General features: G+C 48.6%; 8 protein-coding genes across 8 annotated transcripts; 3 read left to right on the top strand and 5 right to left on the bottom strand.

Annotated features, from left to right (window-relative positions):
- Positions 1 to 262: 262 nt before the first annotated feature.
- LOC117144369 (fatty-acid amide hydrolase 2) lies at positions 263 to 2,073 on the bottom strand. The gene has a single exon (XM_033309492.1). The coding sequence runs from the start codon at positions 1,960 to 1,962 to the stop codon at positions 391 to 393; it is 1,572 nt and encodes a 523-aa protein (XP_033165383.1). The 5' UTR covers positions 1,963 to 2,073; the 3' UTR covers positions 263 to 390.
- A 545-nt stretch (positions 2,074 to 2,618) lies between these two features.
- On the top strand, positions 2,619 to 8,109 carry LOC117143260 (dihydroxyacetone phosphate acyltransferase). Its single transcript, XM_033307831.1, has 4 exons — positions 2,619 to 2,738; positions 4,312 to 4,888; positions 5,162 to 6,438; positions 6,497 to 8,109. Exons 1-4 carry the CDS (start codon positions 2,667 to 2,669, stop codon positions 6,827 to 6,829), a joined length of 2,259 nt encoding a protein of 752 aa, XP_033163722.1. The 5' UTR covers positions 2,619 to 2,666; the 3' UTR covers positions 6,830 to 8,109.
- On the bottom strand, positions 7,932 to 9,900 carry LOC117143261 (putative GTP-binding protein 6). The gene is made up of 4 exons (XM_033307832.1): positions 9,644 to 9,900; positions 9,140 to 9,590; positions 8,641 to 9,081; positions 7,932 to 8,583 (listed from the first exon to the last, which is right to left on the bottom strand). Exons 1-4 carry the CDS (start codon positions 9,877 to 9,879, stop codon positions 8,131 to 8,133), a joined length of 1,581 nt encoding a protein of 526 aa, XP_033163723.1. The 5' UTR covers positions 9,880 to 9,900; the 3' UTR covers positions 7,932 to 8,130.
- LOC117143263 (transmembrane protein 141) lies at positions 9,883 to 10,360 on the bottom strand. Its single transcript, XM_033307833.1, has 2 exons — positions 10,161 to 10,360; positions 9,883 to 10,105 (listed from the first exon to the last, which is right to left on the bottom strand). The coding sequence occupies exons 1-2, from the start codon at positions 10,273 to 10,275 to the stop codon at positions 9,909 to 9,911; spliced, it is 312 nt and encodes a 103-aa protein (XP_033163724.1). The 5' UTR covers positions 10,276 to 10,360; the 3' UTR covers positions 9,883 to 9,908.
- Positions 10,361 to 10,606: 246 nt separating this feature from the next.
- On the top strand, positions 10,607 to 15,592 carry LOC117142838 (transcriptional regulator ATRX homolog). The gene is made up of 4 exons (XM_033307071.1): positions 10,607 to 10,726; positions 11,044 to 13,029; positions 13,168 to 14,049; positions 14,112 to 15,592. The coding sequence occupies exons 2-4, from the start codon at positions 11,082 to 11,084 to the stop codon at positions 15,203 to 15,205; spliced, it is 3,924 nt and encodes a 1,307-aa protein (XP_033162962.1). The 5' UTR covers positions 10,607 to 10,726; positions 11,044 to 11,081; the 3' UTR covers positions 15,206 to 15,592.
- Positions 15,593 to 15,675: 83 nt separating this feature from the next.
- On the bottom strand, positions 15,676 to 16,453 carry LOC117142839 (mediator of RNA polymerase II transcription subunit 28). Its single transcript, XM_033307072.1, has one exon. It carries the CDS (start codon positions 16,339 to 16,341, stop codon positions 15,769 to 15,771), a length of 573 nt encoding a protein of 190 aa, XP_033162963.1. The 5' UTR covers positions 16,342 to 16,453; the 3' UTR covers positions 15,676 to 15,768.
- Positions 16,454 to 16,525: 72 nt separating this feature from the next.
- LOC117144322 lies at positions 16,526 to 17,709 on the top strand. The gene has a single exon (XM_033309434.1). The coding sequence runs from the start codon at positions 16,591 to 16,593 to the stop codon at positions 17,680 to 17,682; it is 1,092 nt and encodes a 363-aa protein (XP_033165325.1). The 5' UTR covers positions 16,526 to 16,590; the 3' UTR covers positions 17,683 to 17,709.
- On the bottom strand, positions 17,687 to 19,974 carry LOC117144321 (vacuolar protein sorting-associated protein 33B). Its single transcript, XM_033309433.1, has 4 exons — positions 19,871 to 19,974; positions 19,715 to 19,815; positions 19,339 to 19,657; positions 17,687 to 19,274 (listed from the first exon to the last, which is right to left on the bottom strand). Exons 1-4 carry the CDS (start codon positions 19,925 to 19,927, stop codon positions 17,829 to 17,831), a joined length of 1,923 nt encoding a protein of 640 aa, XP_033165324.1. The 5' UTR covers positions 19,928 to 19,974; the 3' UTR covers positions 17,687 to 17,828.
- Between the last annotated feature and the right edge of the window lie 20 nt (positions 19,975 to 19,994).

The following is a 19,994-nucleotide window of genomic DNA, read 5'->3' as shown; positions in this document are numbered from 1 at the left end:
ATTTTTGGCGGCATAATTTGAATATATTTATGGATTAGGCAGCACTGTTCATTTCCAAAGAGCTGCCACATCAACGCACAGCTGATTTTTGTTATTGTTTGAAATGTGGCGAATTTTAATCAATTTCTTTTTAAAATTTGTTTCTAAAGCACACTCATAAAAATTGAGCTGATATTCACGGTATCCGTAAAACATGAAACAACGAAAGTTCATAAGCAATTTGATGTTAAGCACCCAAAAGTATGTAAGCAACCACAAATCATTAAACATTTATATAAGATAGCCAATTTATTTATTTCCTGTAATAAAGGCCACAAGCGACAGTCTTCAGCGTTACCCACACCCTAAGTTCTCTAACAATAAGTTGATCGATCAGACATCATAAACCTTCTAGTTCTTCAGCGGAAATGGAGGCACCCAGCCGCCAAAAGTGCGCTCCAGTTCCTCGGCAACCGCCAGGCAAAGGCGATCGTTGTTCGGATTGGCCACCACTTGGATGCCCAGCGGCATGCCCTTGGAGTCCAGACCCATAGGCACCTGGGTGGCCGGCAAGTGGAGCACATTGAAGAGGCTAAAGTACGCAAAGTCATTGAACTTGACCAGAGGATAGTAGTGGAATGGTGCTGTCCTGGGCGAACTGTGGTAGAACAGCACTCCATCGTCGCCGAGCAAGTCCTGGACGGACTTCCTGCACTTGGCCGTTGCTTCCCTCATCAGCTTCTCCTTTTCCTTGGGCAGCACACTGTCGATCAAACTATAAATGGCCGCCATGCTGTAGTCACTTTGCCCCAGGATCTTCTTGAAGAGCTCCACGAATGGATTGAGCTCGGCGCCATTGCCCAACAGCAGATTGAAGTTGGCCGGTTCCTGGGTCATCCAATAGCGCCACATCTTTCCGGTCAGCTTGGTATTGGGCAGGTCAGCGTGCCGCACGTCCTTTCCACTCACTCCCTCGAAATGTTTGCGAATCTTGTACATAACCCGTTCGGTTTCCCGGTTGATAGGATTGCACTGAGCCATGCCATTGGAGGACACATAAAAGTAGCGCAGCCGCTTCAGTTCCACCTTCTGATCCAGTTTTAGCTTGGCCTTCAGCGAGGGATCCACCAGAACCTGCATCATGGGCAGTAGATCCCGCGCGGAACGACTCATTGGACCGGCACATACCATCGTATCCTTTTCCTTGCCCGTTCTGAACGTACATCCGGCCATATTGACCGCACCGGAAGTGGGTTTGTGCCCGAAGATGCCGCAATTGAATGCCGGTATGCGTATGGAACCACCAATGTCTGTTCCCAAACCGAAACCAGTGCAGCAGGCGGCGATCAGAGCGGCTTCACCACCCGACGAACCGCCCACGGAACGCCGCAGATCGTAGGGATTGTTGGTGCAACCGATTAGCATGTTCCTGGACTCTATCCACTTGTTGACCTCCGGCACATTGCTGGTGGCGATGATAATGGCGCCACTTTCCTTCATCAGGCGCACGCATTCCGCATCCGTGGTCGAACGTTCCGATTTCCTTGCCAGCAGGCCCAGTGTGTGTAGCTTCCCAGCCACAGCGGTGCTGTCCTTGGTGGAGAAGGGTACGCCCAGGAAGGGCAGGCGACGCAGATCCTCATCGCTGTACTCCTTCTCGTCCAGCTTGCGATCGATTTCGCGTGCCTGGTCCAAGGCCTCCGGAAACGGGCCATCGACCACCGCATTGAGATCCCGATTAACGCTCTCGATTCGCTCACAGTAGGTCTTGACTATGTCGTAACTTCGCTGCCTGCGTTCCCGTATCTGTTGCGCCAACTCCACGGCGCTCTTCGTAATCGTCGTCTGCTGTTCCAGGCTCGGTGGACCCGGTACCCGCTTGTGCTCGCCCAGATACCAGCCCAGCACGAACTCCAGCAGGCGATCGCTCAGGATGTGGACCAGTGCCAGCAGGGCATCCAGTACGTGGCTCCAAAATGACATGATGACGCCGCTTGCAATTTCTGATGAGATTCGCACTTTGCGCAATGCATATGCAAACTGAAACCGAGCCAAAGACCACTGAGGTTGCGATAAACCCAAGACGTTGCCACCCGATATGGAAGAAAGCTGGCGCGGAGAGCTTTGCCTCAAACCAGTTTCAGTGGCTGGTACAGTGGGCAACGGGTAGGGTGGATTTTTTATCTAGCTTACGAAATGGGTTTGTGTAAATATCTGAAATATGAGTTTTCTTCAGCTTGTTTATATTGAAAATAAATAAACGGCACATTATCTTTATCCTTAAAATATTTAATATTATATTTTAAGCTATAAATATTACGAGCCTTAAGCCTTTTATACTAGAAACCAGAGCAGTTAATTTATAGATAAATATTAAATTCATTAAAAAAAACATAGTTACAACAATTTCATTAAATATATTAAAAAATAATTGTTACTTTTGCATCATACCAATATATAGTTTTAATAAAAAAAAAATTATTTTCTATTTCTGATCAAAAAACACAAACCGATAACAGTTTAATATCGGCGAGTGTATTTGCTGGAGTACCCCGCACATCAGCCCAACAAGCGCGCATGAACAGCTGTGCGCGGAGGCCCCCTAACGCGGCGGTCGCACCGTGCAGAGGTCGCCGCGCCTTCACCCAGCCGTCAAATCGCCGAATATCGATTCGCAGCTGCTGCAGATGTTTTTTGGTCAACAAAACAAAACAGCCGCCGCTGCGCCGCCGAGCAAGCAAATATACAAAAATACAAAAGTACGAAAATACCAAAATACGAGAAAGTCGGTCAGGGAGAACCGAAATAAGTCGCGAATCGTGAATTAAATGCGCTAAAATTGCGGCGGCCCAGTGCAGTGCGGAAAAAGAGGCATTCAACTTGCATCAAAAAACAGCTCATATTGGAAATATATATTGTTTTTTTGGAGACCAGTGTACGTAGACCGGCAACACGAATAGCGTATACCCTGCATAAGATCTCCGCGATAGGAAAAGCCGCCGTGGCTAATCAAAAGATTCGCTGTTATCTGCACAGTGAATCATTTTTTAATTGGCATTGCTCATAGCGAACGGCGGGCCTAGCTTGATAATTCGATAGTGTGTCACATACGTAACCTATTAGTCAGCATGCCCATGCTACCCCGCTGGCGTGTAAATAGAAAGTTAGCGAATTTAAAAGTGCATTTGCCCAGTTATTTGCCGTTTTTGCAGCACTTGCATTCGCTTACTTACAGTGAAAACCAAACAAAAAGCCCATTTACAAGCCGTGTAAAATTGCAATTACCGGTTAAAAGGCAAAACCAAGTGTTAAATGCTACCTGCAAAAATGGTGTAGTGTGCGTGTTTGTTTGTTTGTTTGGCTGGGAAACGGCACAACTGCACATTTTCCAACGCATTTCTTATTAATTCAAAGACACAGTTGCTAAGCACACATATGTACATATTTCTAGGTTTTGGCCGATTATTTTTCCTTGGCATTATCTTTGCCACTCGAATTTAGAGGGTGTGTGGTTTTATGGTTTAGCCAGTGCTTTCTCATACATTTTTATTATGCCCGGCCAGGTGTTTTTTCGGCTCACCTGATGAGTGACGTTATCAGCAGCACTGCGATCGTGTCGTGACACGAGTGTGCGTGTCTTTATTCGCGCAGTTTATCTTTGAGATAGGTCAGCAATCGTTGTAATCCCAAAAAAAATCAAGTGGAGCAAATGCAATTCAATTCTAACTTACTCTCAGCTGACATTTGCAACTGAATTAATTCAGAAGGCCAAAACAGCTATTAAATCTTTATAGCTCTTTTTTAACTTAACTTATCTGAGGGTAAATACGCGTTCACCTTTAACACGCAACATTCGCCACTCGCCGCTGATTGCCGTAACTGCTTATGAATCCGTCAGATAATCAACCTTTGGGATAGCAAGGCACACAGAAAAACTTAAAATATCCACACCAACGATCACTTGGAGCAATGAACCTATAATCCATCAGACACAAAACTCGATTTGCACTGCATATTTTAAAATTCAAACATAATTCTTATTCAAAAAATTGTAATTTATAAGTTAATTTAATTTTTAATAAGTTTATATATTTAAATGGCACATTTAACAAATTAAAAAAGTATTTTTTTTTTTGCTGTAACATTTCGTTGCACATATTTTCTCGCAGTGCCTGCGATATCTCAGCAAACAGCGAGTTTATGGCAGTGTGTTTGTGTGTCATGTCTGTTAAGTGGTGCCGCCTGCTTGACAGTTGATTCGTCAAATATTTTCAGTCAGCTACCTCCAGAGATTCTCATCGGACCGACGCACGTTGTTTTCCATTCCCACAGGTGAAGCGCAGCGCGATGGATAGAAATCCCGTGAGGCAGTCGTCATCTGGCGCCGGAGCAAGTGAATCCAGTGAACAGGAGGACCAGAAGACGCCCAGTGCGGCCGAGTATATGAGGAACTTCAAGAACATCATAGCGCCGGGCAACGAGGCCTCCATGACCAGGGAGTTCAATCCGCAGGTGGCATACGAATTCGAAAAGTATCTCAATCCGCAGAAGCTCAAGCAGCACGTCCTCAAAAGCGAGAAGCTGCGCTCCATTCTGGAGCACTATGCCCAGGAGTCGGGCACGCCGTTGAAACAGATGGAGCGCCAGGCCAGGGCGATCATTGATGAAATCGGCCTGGAGCGGAATATGGCCATCATTCGGTGGTGCGGCATTGCCATCACGGCGATCGGCAAGCGGATCTGCGACGGATTCTATGTCAATTCGGCCAGCATGGCCAATGTGCGCAAGGATATGGGCAAGTGCCCGGTGCTCTACCTGCCCAGTCATCGCAGCTACATGGACTTCATCCTGATGTCCTACATCTGCTACTACTACGACATCGAGATACCAGGAATAGCCGCCGGCATGGGTATGTATCGCAAAACCATAAAGATATTACAAATGTGGCGCAAAATGTGTTAAATACATTAAGCGGGCTTATATGTTCCGCTAATTTTACGCTACTTTTCAAATATGTTTGCCAAGTAATTAGCATGAATTAGCAATTGTGAGTGTCAACGGATTTGCTAATTTTTGTGCGCCGTTCCTAAAAAACAGTCGTTAAAATTCTTAATTGCCCAATAATATTAATTGTTGTTAACAAATTAAGTGCCTAATTGTGATGCCTACTTAACTTTTATAGATTTCCACTCCATGTTTGGCATGGGCACCATGTTGAGGAAAACAGGAGCGTTCTTCATGCGCCGCAGCTTCTCCAACGATGAGCTATACTGGGACATTTTCCGGGAGTACATGTACGCGCTGGTGGCCAACTATCACATCGGCGTGGAGTTCTTCATCGAGGGCACGCGCTCCAGAAATTTCAAAGCTCTGGTGCCCAAAATTGGACTCCTATCGATGGCTCTGTTGCCATATTTCACCGGCGAAGTGCCGGATGTGATGATTGTGCCAGTGAGTGTGGCCTACGAGCGCGTCCTGGAGGAGCAACTGTTCGTCTATGAGCTGCTGGGTGTGCCCAAGCCCAAGGAGTCGACAAAGGGCTTTTTCAAGGCGCTGAAAATCATCGACGAGCGATTTGGCAAGATGTTCCTCGACTTCGGAGAGCCCATCTCGGTCAAGGAGTTCTTCGGACACGACAGTGCGCAGCGAATGCAGCGGGCAGGCGTGGGTGGTCACTTGCAGAAGCTGAACCGCCAGGAGGTGGAACTAGTCAAACAGCTGGCCAATGAGATTATCTACCAGCAGCAGCGTCGCATTGTGATCTCCACGTTCAATCTGCTCAGCCTCTACTACGCCAGCCAGTTGTATGCCCAAAAGAGTGTCACTCTGGACGAGCTAGCACGGGGTGTTCTGCATCTGAAGCGAATCTTCGAGCAGCTGGGCGCCCATGTCAGCACGACTCCGAGCAGCATTAAAGCGGATGTAATTGATGCTGTGGAGATACACTCGAATATTTTACATTTCGCGACTGGCCGCCTGCAGTTTACGCCCATGGCAGCCAAGCAACTGGCGGAGCAGATCGATGTCAAGCGCCTGAAAGCCCATGCCCTGTGTCCACAGACCATGGCGGTGGCTGTGCCCATGCTGGCACTGCAGCTCTACATTAATCCCTGCATGTTCTGGCTGGCCAGACCCGCCTACCTGCTGCTGGCAGCGCTCAAGGAGCAGAGGAATCAGCAGAACCAATCGACGGACATCTCGTACGATGCCAGCTTGTGTGCCCTGCATGCGCACGTGACCACCATGGACGCGCTTTTCCAGCACGAGTTCATCATTGAATCGAATCGCGAGGCGGCTGAGTTTGAGACGCATCTGCAGCTGCTCCTGGACGAACGAGTTGTGGAGGTGGAGACCAGTGGCCGGATTAAGGTGCAGGACAATGAATGCTCGCATGTCATTCTGGCCGCACTGGCGCCATTCCTCTGCCTCTACTACCAACTGGTGGTCACGTTAAGAAAGGTGTGTAGCTAAGCATTTTGTGGATAAATCGGTATCTGAACTAAATTCCTTCTTGCAGATTCCTTTGGAGCTGGAGTTCAGTAACAAGGAGCTGCTCGTGCGTGTCCAGCAGCATGTGGAGCAGCTCCTGCAGCAGCCCGGAGCCTCCGCCTCTCATGTGCACCCATATTGCCTGGCCCTGGACAATCTGAACATTGCCATCTATGCTCTGATCCAGCGGGGCTACCTGGTGAAGAGCAGGGACTCGGGCCAGATGAAGATCGCGTCCACTCCGGGAAAGTGCCTGCGAGAACTGGAAACGCAGCTTCTCGAGTACTGTCAACTAATGCCATTTGCTCAATACTCGACGGCGGCCAACCAGCAGGCCCAGTTCCACATAGCCAAGTTATAACTGGCAAACGGAAAGAGGCCGGCGGGGGAGGCGACAAGGGAGAGGGACGCCGATTCGAGTACCGATACCCAGTCGGGTCCCAGACAGTGTAGTACAATTACCATTTCATTGCCCATGCAGTTCATCCAGTTTGTTGTCGGCCTGCTCAAGAATTGTCGCATCATCTGCATACTTTTCTTCATCGTGGTGGTGGCGCCGCTGTGGCAGCTGCTCCACTGGATCGTCGTATCCACCCACTCATTCACGTAGGTTTATGGGGTGTCTGGTTAGGATGGGTCGATTCTAATAGTATACCATTTATATTGGCATAATTTACATTCCCCATATTCCACCTGCTATTTAAGAGTTTTGGATAATGTACATAGCGATAGGCATTTGTTTAAAAGACAAAAGAACGCATCAAAATATAAAAAACAATTTTGTGACTAGCGAAATCGATCCATCCTTGAGTGTGAATGTATCCGAGTGCTTAGAGAATCTTAAAGCCTAACAACTGATATTTTATGTCCAGTTCGCCATGAAGCAAATGAAATTCAAAAATGTTGTTTAAACAAGCCGGTTAGTGTTAGATCCCATCGAAATATATATCCCATATATTTTTAGCCGAGGAATTCATAGAATGGTTGCCAATAAAAAACGCAACATTGAAAGCACATTCAATTTTTTAAACGAAAATAGTTTAGCACGATTTTTAAGTCACTTTTCACAGCTTAGTTGGGTAGTTTATATATAAATTGTCAATATAACTTCGCAGATCTTTACAATTCACAAGACATAAATGGGTTTTAAGTTTTAAATTTTTCCACTAGAGTGGTGAAAGCATTTTTGTTTAATTTTAAGTTATTTTAGTTTTAAGCTGGTGTTAAGTTTGTTTCAGTTTTTGTGTCTTAAGTTGTTTATGCTCATCAGCCCTGCATTATTTTTAAAAATTCCATTGTGCCAATAGAAAAGTCAGCACTACACAAAGAAAAATAAATGAAAAACTTGCCCTAGTTATATAAACAAAAACGGTTGATACGAAATCTGATCCCACAAGGGTTTAGTTGCGATTATTCCTAGACAAAAACCACAGCACAAAAATGTCAGAGAAGTGCAATACAAATATTACGTTAAAATATATTTTTAGAGATTGTTTCGTTTTAGTTTTCGATAGATACTTTTGTATTTGTATAGAATTTAAAACAAGAACAAAAAACCAGTCCTAACTACACCCGCTAATAAACCAACAAAAAACGAGAGCAATAATAAACAATTAGTCGGTGCCACTTGCGCCTCAGATATTTATCCATGGCACTTCAAACTCATCGGCAAAATTGTCGCTTGAACTGATCCAGTGTGCGTTGGCTGATGACCACGTGCATCATGAGACGTTCGGGATTCTCCGCATCCGCTGTCGTTTCCACCACAGCTGCGTTTTTGTACAGCCAGGCCATTTCTGGTCCGCCGCTGGGCACTCGCATCTGCAGTTTTCTTCGTCCGGTGGCGGTCAGTATCTGTTGCTCGATGTCATCTAGCAGGGGTTCCAGCCCAGTCTGTGCTCTAGCTGATATATGATGCACTGGGTCTGAAGACGACTGAGCCTCTTGGGAAACAAGATCACATTTGTTGTACACATTGATGATCGGCGGCAACTGACTGGCCGTTGAATCTCCGCCAGCCACGTTGAATGCCAAAGAACGAAGCGTGGCCTCCACATGGCTGCGTTGAGCAGCGTGACACGGGTGGGAAAGGTCCTGGACATGCACTATTACATCCTGTGAAGGAAAACGATTTTTATATATAAAACTTAAAGGCAGAAGATTTTTCCTAACCGCCAGCATGGCATCCTCCAATGTGGCCACAAAGCACTCGAACAATCCCGTTGGCAGATCGGACATAAAGCCCACCGTGTCCATGTAGATCACCTCCAGATTGCATGGCAAGCAACCAGCATGCGCAGTCACATCAAGCGTTGCGAACAACTGATTCCTTGGCTGCAGTGCATCCTCGACTGTGAGAGCTTTGATCAAGGAAGTCTTGCCGGCATTTGTATAACCCACAACTGCAACGATGGGATAATTTTGCTGTTTTCGTTTCTGGCGAAGCAACTGCCTCTGTCGCCGGACACGATCTAGTTCCGCTCGCAACTTTCGCTCCCTGCTGCGCAGAATCTCCTTCTGCAGATCGGTCAAGGCGTAGCCCTGACGACGCGTCTGTGTAACACTAGCATCCTTAGCCTGCGCCCATATGTAGGGAAGCTCAGCCATGGCTACCTACAAAATATGGTCAGTATTTAATTTATTCTAGTGCTTATTCAATGACTATAGTAACCTGCAGTTTTGCTTCGGCGCTGGTGGCATGCAATCTCAATATCTGTATAACAACGGAATAGCGATCCATTACTGGCAGGCGAAACTCCGCCTCCAGGAAACGTTTTTGGGCGAATGATAGTGTGCCCTTGCTGACAAACAGGCAAGTTAGATGCCGTTCCTGCCGCAATTCGGCGACCAGTTCCTTGAGTTCCACCAGCTTGCCGCTGCCGAAGAGTGTCTTCTTTTCGAGGCTTTCCAGGGGAACCTTTAGAGCCCTAGCCACCTGCCAGTTGGGCAGGGAGTGGATTAGAGCTGAGGCCTCCGCAAGTTGGTCCTCGGGCCGAACATCGACGGGTCCGCTCTGCCGTTTGGCTGCCCATTTTACATAGGGTTGGAGGATGAGCACCTGCTGGGAGCTGGCTATGTCACGGGTGATTCTCATGGCTCCTCCAGCCACCTCGTCGTAGGCCCTTAATTAAAACGTAGCTATTATTTCATAGTTTTCTTTGATTTGTGGACCTACCGATCATCCAAGAACCGCATATCCGCCAGATCGCTACTGGCTGTCCGCTCCAAGTCCTCATTCTCCTCACCTTGTTGACCTGCCTGTATTTGGGCTTCGTAGAAGCTCTTCCTATTGCGAATACCCTTAACTCCTTGATGTTGCGTGTACTTACAGCGTGCGGGAATCTCCAGAATCGGACAGATTCGCAGAGTCCTGGCACTGACCAATCGTGCAAATATTCGTAGAGCAGACATGACTAAAGCTAAATGGGATTTTGAAGGTGTTAAAAGGTTTCCTCTTTGAGCACGGAATGCTTGTCCTCAAAGGCCATCCACGCCGCTTGGCAGGCTTTGGTTCGTGTCGATGTGGTTTGGTAGGACACGCCGGTGGCCACCAGTGAGGAGATGAGTATGTTGTACTTGATTGGGTAGCGTATTTTTGATTGTACTATCTTCTGGGCGAAATAGGTGCCGGAAAAACCTGTAATTCTAGCAATTATTATGCAATTATCGAAAATCTAAAGCTAAGTACGCACTTAAACAAAATGTGGCGAGCCCCGTGAAAAGGGAGCGGGTCATGCAGTCCATGTAACCATCGAACCCGGGATGCTTCTCACGCTGCTGATCCTTCAATCGCTTAATATCGTTCATAATAAACGGCCGGTGAACTAATTAAGCTTTTATTTTCATTGGCCTTTAGCCGGTGCGCGGAATCAGCTGTTTGCCAGTGGTGGCAAAGCGATTACAAATAGTATCGATGGGGGAATATTTTATTTTATGTTTTAATAATATTACTGTTAAAGTTTGCAATAAATAGAATACGATTAAATAGAGTATTTTCTTTCTATATTTAGTTTTTATATAGGTAATATGATAGTGCGTATATTAAACAATTCGATTTCAACCGCCACGGCTCGTTACTATCGCATGAGTCGAGCCACCGATAACAGCTCGTCCGGTGGCCTGGCAACCCTAACGAATTTAGTATACCCAAGTTGCAATTGCGGCGTCTTCACGCTGAAAAATAACAATTAAAGGCTCGCGAAAAGGAGTAGATATCGAGTGGCAGGACGCGATGAAGTCACCACGCAGCCAGTAGCAGGTGAACATAGAACTAAAACAATTCGATCTAGTGTTCTTTTCGATGTGGAAACTGAAGTGTTGTCGGATAAATAATAAATTTAGCAGTAGTGTCCGAGCCACACACAAAAAAAGAGAGAGACAGACGCAGATTGCAAAAAAAAGGCGAAGAGAGCGAAAAGAGGAAGTGCGATAGGAGGAAAGAAGAAGAGAAAGCGAAGCGAAGAACGCGCGGCAAATGCTGACAATAAAAATATAATAACGAACGAAAAAAGAACATTACCTTTTGCAGGCTGCAAATAAAAAACCAGTAACGCAACAAAATCGCATTTCTTGCAGATCTTCGACGTGCTGGGCGGATAAACAGCCGGTTACCTATGGGAAAGAAAAACCCCAACGCCCGTCACACAGATGCCGCAACACCTTTGACCACAGAAGACTCCAACTGCTCATCCGTATCTCGGCGCGAATCCGCAACGGATTCCAAATCTGTATCCGAATCGGAGTCCTCGTCTCCAAGGTCGAACAACAAGCAGTCGCGAACGCATAAAAATGTTAAGGCATCCGGAAAGGCAACTGTCAGTAGCTCCAGTGATTCCGATCAGGCAGTAGCAAACAGCTCAGCCAACGAGGAGGAGAAGGAGCCCGTTTGCAAAATACGCATTGTGCCGCTGGAGAAACTGCTGGCCAGTCCCAAAACCAAGGAGCGACCTTCACGCGGCAGCCAACAAAAGAACATTACTATCAACGATTCCAGTGACGAAGAGCCGCTGAAAGCAAGTAAGCTCGTGTTGCCGCCTCGCAAAAGTCGCAACAAGAACGCTTCTATTATAGAACTCAGCGACAGCGAGGAAGGGGACGAAGAGGAGGAGTCATTACTGGTGGCCACTCCTTTGCCCAAAGAGGCACAGCAGACCAAGCCAGAGAAGAATAGTAGCAAGGCAAGCAAGGAATCGATCGAAAAGCTGCAGAAGGCGCAGAAAGAAGCTACCACATCATCCGCCAGGGCAATCAGAGGCGTCAACGGCACACGACGAGGATCCCTGTCCAGCGAAAGATCGTCCAGAGCCAGCTCCACTCGAGCAGCGTCACCGCCGAGGGCAAAACGCTGTGTCGTGCGCTTGAAGCGAGTCAGTCTGCCCAAAACAAAACCCGCCCAGAAGCCAAAAAAAATGAGTTCGGATTCAGAAGAGGCGGCCACCACCTCGAAGAAGAGTCGTCAGAGGCGCTCCAAAAGCGAAAGTGAGGCTGATTCAGACTATGAGGTACCAGCTGCAGAGGAGGAGGAGAGGAAGTCGTCCGGTGATGAGGAGGCGGCTAACAGCAGCGACAGCGAGGTGATGCCCCAAAGAAAGCGGCGTCGAAAGAAGAGCGAATCCGACAAGGGCTCCTCCGATTTTGAGCCCGAGGAGAAGCAGAAAAAGAAGGGTCGCAAGCGCATCAAGAAGACCTCCAGTGGCGAGAGCGATGCTGATGGCGATGATGACAAGCAGAAGAACAAGCGCAAGCACATACGCAAGATCATCAAGACGAAGGATCTGGATCTGACGACCAAGGAGGCGGCCAAAGAGGAGGATGACAGAAGGAAGCGTATCGAGGATCGTCAGAAGCTCTACAACCGCATCTTTGTGAAATCCGAGAGCGTCGAGATCAGTGAACTGGTGCTAGACTTTGACGAGGAGTCCAAAAAGGCCCTGTTGCAGGTGGACAAGGGACTGCTGAAGAAGCTGAAGCCCCATCAGGTGGCTGGCGTGAAGTTCATGTGGGACGCCTGCTTCGAGACGCTCAAGGAGAGCCAGGAGAAGCCCGGTTCCGGTTGCATTCTAGCCCATTGCATGGGTCTGGGCAAGACCCTGCAGGTTGTTACCTTGTCTCACACGCTGCTGGTCAACACGAGGCGAACCGGTGTGGAGCGCGTCCTGATCATCTCGCCACTCAGCACGGTCAACAACTGGGCTCGGGAGTTTACCAGCTGGATGAAGTTCGCCAACCGCAACGACATCGAGGTGTACGACATCTCGCGCTACAAGGACAAGCCCACGCGCATCTTTAAGCTCAACGAATGGTTTAACGAGGGCGGCGTCTGCATCCTCGGCTACGACATGTACCGCATTCTGGCCAACGAGAAGGCCAAGGGTCTGCGCAAGAAGCAGCGTGAGCAGCTGATGCAGGCCCTGGTTGATCCCGGCCCGGACCTGGTAGTCTGCGACGAGGGACATCTGCTCAAGAACGAGAAGACGTCCATCAGCAAGGCTGTCACCAGAATGCGCACCAAGCGTCGGATTGTCCTTACTGGTACACCACTTCAAAATAATCTCAGAGAATGTAAGTGTCGCGGGAAACCATAATAATAATACAACTTTTTGGCATAAATGGGCCACAAGAGGTTACTCTTATGAGTCAGTAGGGATTCTCCCCCAACAAACTTATCCGACATGCTATTAAATCGCTTTTTCCCTTTAGATTACTGCATGATCCAGTTTGTGAAGCCGAATCTGTTGGGTACCTACAAGGAGTACATGAACCGCTTCGTCAACCCGATCACCAATGGTCAGTACACCGACTCCACGGAACGGGATCTTCGCTTAATGAAGCACCGCTCACACATTCTGCACAAGCTGCTAGAGGGCTGCATCCAGCGTAGGGACTACTCGGTCCTGGCGCCTTATCTACCGCCAAAGCACGAGTACGTGGTCTACACGACGTTGTCGGAGCTGCAGCAGAAGCTTTATGGCTACTACATGACCACCCACCGGGAACAGAGCGGCGGTGATGTGGTCGGCAAGGGGGCCAGGCTGTTTCAGGACTTTCAGGATCTGCGGCGCATCTGGACGCATCCGATGAACCTGCGGGTTAACAGTGACAACGTGATTGCCAAACGGTTGCTCAGCAACGACGACTCCGACATGGAGGGCTTTATTTGCGACGAAACCGACGAGGATGAGGCTGCCTCCAACTCATCGGATAGCTGCGACACCTTCAAGTCGGACGCCAGTATGTCCGGACTGGCGGCCAGTTCGGGAAAGGTGAAAAAGCGCAAGACTCGTAATGGCAACGCTGGTGGCGGTGATAGCGATTCCGATCTGGAGATGCTGGGCGGATTGGGCGGAGGATCCAGTGCCCAGAAGGACGACCCTTCGGAGTGGTGGAAACCCTTTGTCGAAGAACGAGAATTGAACAATGTACACCATTCCCCAAAGCTACTCATCCTTTTGCGGCTACTGCAGCAGTGCGAGGCCATAGGCGACAAGCTGCTCGTGTTCTCACAGTCTCTGCAGTCCCTGGACGTCATTGAGCACTTTCTTTCACTGGTGGACAGCAACACCAAGAACTACGAGTTCGAAGGTAAAGTCGCCATAACATTTTGTTTTCATAGGAAGTTGTATAAATTTGCTTTTCCTTCGCAGGCGATGTGGGTGACTTCAAGGGCTGCTGGACGAGCGGAAAGGATTACTTCCGATTGGACGGCAGCTGCAGCGTGGAGCAGCGCGAGGCCATGTGCAAGCAGTTTAACAACGTAACCAACTTGCGCGCCCGCCTGTTTCTCATCTCCACACGGGCCGGTGGACTCGGCATCAATCTGGTGGCCGCCAACAGAGTGGTCATCTTCGATGTCTCCTGGAATCCCTCGCACGACACCCAGAGCATATTCCGAGTGTATCGCTTTGGCCAGATCAAGCCGTGCTATATTTATCGTCTGATTGCCATGGGCACCATGGAGCAGAAGGTGTACGAGCGCCAAGTGGCCAAGCAGGCTACGGCTAAGCGTGTGATCGACGAGCAGCAGATTTCACGGCACTACAATCAGACGGACCTTATGGAGCTGTACTCGTACGAGCTGAAACCCAGCAGCGAGCGTGAGATGCCTATTCTGCCCAAGGATCGTTTGTTTGCCGAGATTCTCACCGAGCACGAGAAACTGATCTTCAAGTACCACGAGCACGATTCACTGCTGGAACAGGAGGAGCACGAGAATCTGACGGAGGAGGAGCGCAAGTCGGCTTGGGCCGAGTACGAGGCGGAGAAGACGCGAACCGTGCAGGCGTCACAGTACATGAGCTACGATAGGAATGCCTTTGGCAACCAGGTGATGGGCCAGTTTGGCAATGCCTCCGGCAGCGTGACCTCCAACAAGATCTTCGGCTTCCGCTCGGATATACTGCTGCAGCTGCTGAACATGAAGATATCGAAGGATCATCAGGAGCTCAACCAGAACCAGGTCATTCAGTTGGTGCCTACCTATCTGCAGCAGCTGTACAATGAGATGAACAACGGCGATCCGACCATGTACAAGGATCTCCTCAACCTGCACTCAAATATTGTCCATCCCAGCGGGATGTACATGAATCCCCTGCTCTACGCCAACCAGAATCCCAACGCCGCTGGCTACAACCAGGGCACTGGCGGTGTTCCGCCAATGGCGGGCGGATCGGTGGCACATGGGCCACCGGCAGCACCTGCTCCGGGCTTTGAGCCGGATAAGGTATACGAGATCGACTAAAATACCCGAATCGAACCAATGCAGTGGTTACACTCTTTAATTTAATCGTAGGTAATTCGTCGACCTTGTCGATATTTCCTGTGGACTAAAGTTACAAATGTGGTTTATCCTATCTAATTACAATTACCAATTACCCATAACCGAGCGCATAAGATTATTTTTTCGTCAACTCAGTTAAGTTCGAAACGGTCCTAATTCATGTGTAGACTTACATTAGATACAAGTAAAAACAAAATATACAGCATATGATTTAAATACATATTTACACGATATAGATCACGGCTATATACAACAATTCTGCCTATCCGGCTAGGACGAGCAGAATTACAATTATTTAACACGCGACATAAAGATAACAAAAATAAATGGCACAGATATTATAATAAATGCGTAACGATATTTCTCCTCCAAAGTGAATGTTTTGCAGATATGGGAAGGATTAACTAAGAGTAAGAAACGAACCACAAGGCTTATAAGATCGTTCGTGATATAAAATCAAATCGGTTTATTTAACTAATCCATTTCTATACAAGATTACAAGCTAAAAGGAATGCATTCCCGGTTCATTTGGGTGGCATTTGTCTGCCCATCATGCGGAGCTGCTGCATCTGCTGTGCCTGCAGCATGTGCTGTGGACTGGGCTGCATGGGTCCGCCGGGCTGCATTGCACCCGGAGGCATTCCGGGCATCATTCCTGGTCGCGGCGGCGTACCGCCCATGGGCGGCATTCCGCCACCGGGACCTTGCAGCATTCCAGCGCCGATGGGCGGCGTGGGGCGACTGTGTACGCCCTGTTGGATGTCCGATAGGCAGGCCTTCCACTCCTCCAGACGATTGTAGTGCTTCTGCAGGAGCGCCTCCTTGCGCTGAATCTCGATGCTCAGGTCCTGATTCTCGTCCTTGATCAGCATGTAGGGCTTCAGCGTGGAGACGAGAAAGCGCTTCTGCAGGAAGAACGCCTCCATTTGGCGGGCCACGTCTATGAAGCGATTGGTGGTCTTCTGTACCTCCAGATCGATTTCCTCCTTGTTTGTCCCGGAATTCGGCTCCTGTTTGGTCAGCGTCAGCAGGCACGACTGGAAGGCCTCCTCGAACTCGTCCATCAGGTTACCGCCGCCGGACTCGTTGCTGGCCATGATTTCGTGAGCTTGGCTGTCAAATAAACAATTAAATACAAATAACTTCGCCGGTTCAGCGGGAACAACAAAAAAATCAGCAACACAATTTCGGCAGGGTTGCTACGTTTTGCAAAGTGCTATACTGACGACTTATCGATAATGAATTAGAAGACGATAAGCGCACATATATCGATATCTTTAGTCGCGGTTTGCATGCGGCTGTTTATGTAAACAAAAAGTTTAAATGACTTAAAATTGTCTACCAAGATGACTGCCCGCATGATCCAACGCGGCCTACACACTGCTCGCTCCTGTCTGTTTGCGAGAGCTCCTCGTCGCGCCAATCCTGGCCTGGGTTACCAGCTGGAACAGCTGCAGGAGCACCCGGCAAAGAGCAGCGAAGCTAGCGAAGATTACGCCGATCTGGAGTCGGATTTCATGGACGTGCAGAAGACCCATCGGCAGTACGAGAGGGAGCAGCAGCAGCACCGCGATCGCATCCGTCAGTTTATGATAAAGCACAAGTATTTCCGGGACGCTAAGCTACCCAATCTCTTGCTTCATGCCGAAAAGGAGCAGATGCGCCTGCTCCACGAGCGAGATCCCGAGGAATGGAGCGTTGAGCGATTGGCCGAAAGTTTTCCCGCCACTCCGGACATTGTGCAGAAAATTCTGCGGGCCAAGTGGCGGCCGAGAAGTGTGCAAAGGATACGCTCCCACGATGAAACCGTCATTAAAAATTGGCAGCTTTTAAGGACGGGAAAGGGTGACTTCAGTATCCCACCGGCTCTCCTGCAGCATCTGCAGAAATTCGCCGAGCGAAGGCGACAGGATCTGCGGGAGCTAAAAACCCAGGATTGGCCCACAAAATCACAACTACCCACTCCGCAAGGCAACGAATTCCGCAAGCTGCTGGGCAGCAGTAGCAAAATAACAGAGGAAATGCCTGCACCACAAATCCCATCCGGCTATGAAGCTCCACCCTCTGCTGCCGAAGATGAAACCTATTTGCTGGATAAAATCCGTAATAAAAAGAAGATGCGCCTGCAGGAGCTTAAGGAACTGCACCTCGTTGAGTCTGTGCCCACCGTGCCAGAGGAAATGAAGCGACCCATCGAGAATCCCAGTGGCACCGGATTCCTGCCCAGCTTCGTGCCCAAGTTTGCGAGCAGCGAGATCGTGATCAGTGCCGCGGATCAGCGCAAGTATGAAATAACCCAGGTGAAAACACGCATTGTTATTCCCCGGAAACTGCATCGCCAAGGAGCTACTTACCGGGTGGAGGATGCCTACTACGATGACGACGGTGAGCTGCTCTACAGAGTGCCTGGAATGACCAGAGCCAGTGGTGATAAGTAGCCAATGCCACTTTTAGGTAATATTTATTCAAAAAGAGCATTGTTTAAGTTGTAAACTTCGAAAATTGTTAATCACAAGCTTTGTCATCATTGTTTGTATAAAAATATATAAATCATTTGATACACAGATTCTTAGTTACTTCATGGTCAGCGGTTGAAGGCGGTGGCTATCAAATCACTGCCCGCCATTAGAGAGTCGGATGCCACGGTTATCTGGGCACCTGTTAGCTTTGCCACAAAATCGCAGGCGGCGATTTCCGCATAACTGGCTCCACCCACAATAAAAACAAAGAGATTCCTGAGACGCAAGGGGAACACATCCTGGTCTGCAACTCCGTTTACCTTCAGTTGACTGGCAAAGGCCTTGGGCGTGATTTTTCCGCTGTCCAGGTGAAGTTGCAGCCCTTCAATCATGCCCAGCTTCGAGGACAACTCCTCAGCACTATTGGTTTTCAGCAAAATGGAGCAGAGCTGCGCCACCAATGGTATGTAGGTGCCATTGAACACAAAACTGGGACAGGACTGCAAGCCACTAGCTTGGTTCCTGGAGGAGGAACCACCATCCTGACCATCTCCACTCGAAGTCAAAAGCTTTAGTCGGTTTGCATTGGCCTGGAACTCCGTTTGCTGGAACTTGGGCAGAGGTAGATTTGAAAGCAGTTTCGTTGGCGCCTTTTTCTCCACCACAAGTGGTGGCAACAAGGCCGCCTGCGACAACTGCTGGAACACACCCAACTCCTGGTGTCCAAACAGATTGCAATAGTTCCGCGCAAAGATCTGCAGCTCCTCGGACGCCACGCCAACGCAGTGATGCAAGAGGCACAGCAGTCGCAAGGTATTAAATCTCTGGCCATCTGTGGTCAACAGCTCGTCGATCTCGCTTAGCAATCGCTTTCTTGAATCATTGTTTAGTATGTCCTCCTCCAGCGTTTGCAGCTTCCTGAAGTTACCCATCATTTGGATCACAATCTCGCTGGCATTCAGATGCCTAAGGACTTTGCTTTTGAGCTCGGTTAGTTTGGGCAGCTTTCTGGCCACATAGTCGTGCATCTCGTCCAGCTGCATGTCATTGAGTTTCTGCAGTTCCAAGCCCAGGGCTTTTACTTGTGCGTGAATCAAACTGCTGACCTGTGCGAATCGCTTGTACCGATTATCGCCGTAGATCTCATCGGAGGTGGAGTTCAGACGAATGGAACATGGCTTGCTGGCTGAGTTCACGCCTGTCTTGGGTTTCTTTCCCTGGAGTAACTCCACACGCTGGCTGCTGATCTTGTTCTTGGAATTGTCTACCAGAATCTCGCCGGAACGTTGCTCGAAAACTTCCAAGAGAAGACCTGCATAGATGGCCGGAGTGAGCAAACTGGCGGGGTAATCCTTATCCCGATCGATAACCAGCCAGCCGCCATAGTCTGGAGGATTTGTGGGTGACGGAAGTTTGCCAAGAGTCTTCACCATCTGCATTAGCTGCGACGAGTGTTGGCCAAAGCTCAGAATCAAAGACGGTTGCCCGCAAATCATCTGAAGCAATCGCAAACTCTGAGCTACCGAAGGCAATGGAGATGTGTTTCTCTGGAGGTAGAGACACTTGTAGAGCTGAATAATAAGAATATCCAGTATAAAAGATTATTTTCGGAATGTTCTATGTACGTCTACTCACATTGGGCAGCTCCAAGCTGAGAACTCCCTGATCAAAGTAGATGAAGTCCCAGTTAAAGTGATGAAGTTGCACCAGTCCGTACAGACCAGCCTGTTCCAGCAGGGTTTGGAAATAGGAGTAGCAACTGGGCACACAGACTATGTGGTACATTTTCATGGAGATGTCCGGCATTTCCTCTGAGGCCACTGGTTGCAATTGCTTGAGTAGTGTCTGAAATGTGCCCAAAACACTGCGGATCATGTAGATGTGCACCTGATCGGCGGATCGGGGCAAAGATTGCGCCGCATCATGTTTGTAGATCCTTTGTATGCCCTTCAACCTGTTAAGGGGTATATATAAGTAGTATATATGTATAAAATATGTACTAAACACCTACTTCAGCCAGGAGGCAGTGACAACATGTTCCAGTGGCTTTATCAAGTCTGGCTCCAAAATTAACTCCTTCTTTCCAGGTATGCTACATAGTATGGAACAAAGCTGCAATTGAATTGCATGTGGTTAATCGTTTCACTCTTCCGACTCAATATTTTACCTTTTCTTGGGCCACCAACTGGAATCCCTGCAGCTTTTTGTCCAGCGTCAAATCCATTCTTCGCCGCACAACACAAACAGCTGATGCAGCAAGGTAGCAAAAAGTAAGGTGACGCACGAAACAT

Source organism: Drosophila mauritiana, chromosome 3R (assembly GCF_004382145.1).
Source record: "Drosophila mauritiana strain mau12 chromosome 3R, ASM438214v1, whole genome shotgun sequence".
NCBI lineage: Eukaryota > Metazoa > Arthropoda > Insecta > Diptera > Drosophilidae > Drosophila > Drosophila mauritiana.
The sequence above is the reverse complement of the archived record's forward strand: the minus strand, read 5'-3'. Positions and strand labels throughout refer to the sequence as shown.

Coding starts and splice junctions, on each gene's coding strand:
- LOC117144369 (XM_033309492.1), bottom strand. CDS start 1,962: ATGTCATTTTGGAGCCACGTACTGGATGCCCTGCTGGCACTGGTCCAC.
- LOC117143260 (XM_033307831.1), top strand. CDS start 2,667: ATGTTTTTTGGTCAACAAAACAAAACAGCCGCCGCTGCGCCGCCGAGC. Junction 4,889..5,161: donor AGGAATAGCCGCCGGCATGG/GTATGTATCGCA, acceptor TAACTTTTATAG/ATTTCCACTCCATGTTTGGC. Junction 6,439..6,496: donor TGGTGGTCACGTTAAGAAAG/GTGTGTAGCTAA, acceptor TCCTTCTTGCAG/ATTCCTTTGGAGCTGGAGTT.
- LOC117143261 (XM_033307832.1), bottom strand. CDS start 9,879: ATGTCTGCTCTACGAATATTTGCACGATTGGTCAGTGCCAGGACTCTG. Junction 9,082..9,139: donor GCGCCGAAGCAAAACTGCAG/GTTACTATAGTC, acceptor CATATTTTGTAG/GTAGCCATGGCTGAGCTTCC. Junction 8,584..8,640: donor TGGAGGATGCCATGCTGGCG/GTTAGGAAAAAT, acceptor TTTCCTTCACAG/GATGTAATAGTGCATGTCCA.
- LOC117143263 (XM_033307833.1), bottom strand. CDS start 10,275: ATGAACGATATTAAGCGATTGAAGGATCAGCAGCGTGAGAAGCATCCC. Junction 10,106..10,160: donor GCTCGCCACATTTTGTTTAA/GTGCGTACTTAG, acceptor CTAGAATTACAG/GTTTTTCCGGCACCTATTTC.
- LOC117142838 (XM_033307071.1), top strand. CDS start 11,082: ATGGGAAAGAAAAACCCCAACGCCCGTCACACAGATGCCGCAACACCT. Junction 13,030..13,167: donor TCAAAATAATCTCAGAGAAT/GTAAGTGTCGCG, acceptor TTTTCCCTTTAG/ATTACTGCATGATCCAGTTT. Junction 14,050..14,111: donor CAAGAACTACGAGTTCGAAG/GTAAAGTCGCCA, acceptor TTTCCTTCGCAG/GCGATGTGGGTGACTTCAAG.
- LOC117142839 (XM_033307072.1), bottom strand. CDS start 16,341: ATGGCCAGCAACGAGTCCGGCGGCGGTAACCTGATGGACGAGTTCGAG.
- LOC117144322 (XM_033309434.1), top strand. CDS start 16,591: ATGACTGCCCGCATGATCCAACGCGGCCTACACACTGCTCGCTCCTGT.
- LOC117144321 (XM_033309433.1), bottom strand. CDS start 19,927: ATGGATTTGACGCTGGACAAAAAGCTGCAGGGATTCCAGTTGGTGGCC. Junction 19,658..19,714: donor GTCACTGCCTCCTGGCTGAA/GTAGGTGTTTAG, acceptor ACCCCTTAACAG/GTTGAAGGGCATACAAAGGA. Junction 19,275..19,338: donor TCAGCTTGGAGCTGCCCAAT/GTGAGTAGACGT, acceptor CTTATTATTCAG/CTCTACAAGTGTCTCTACCT.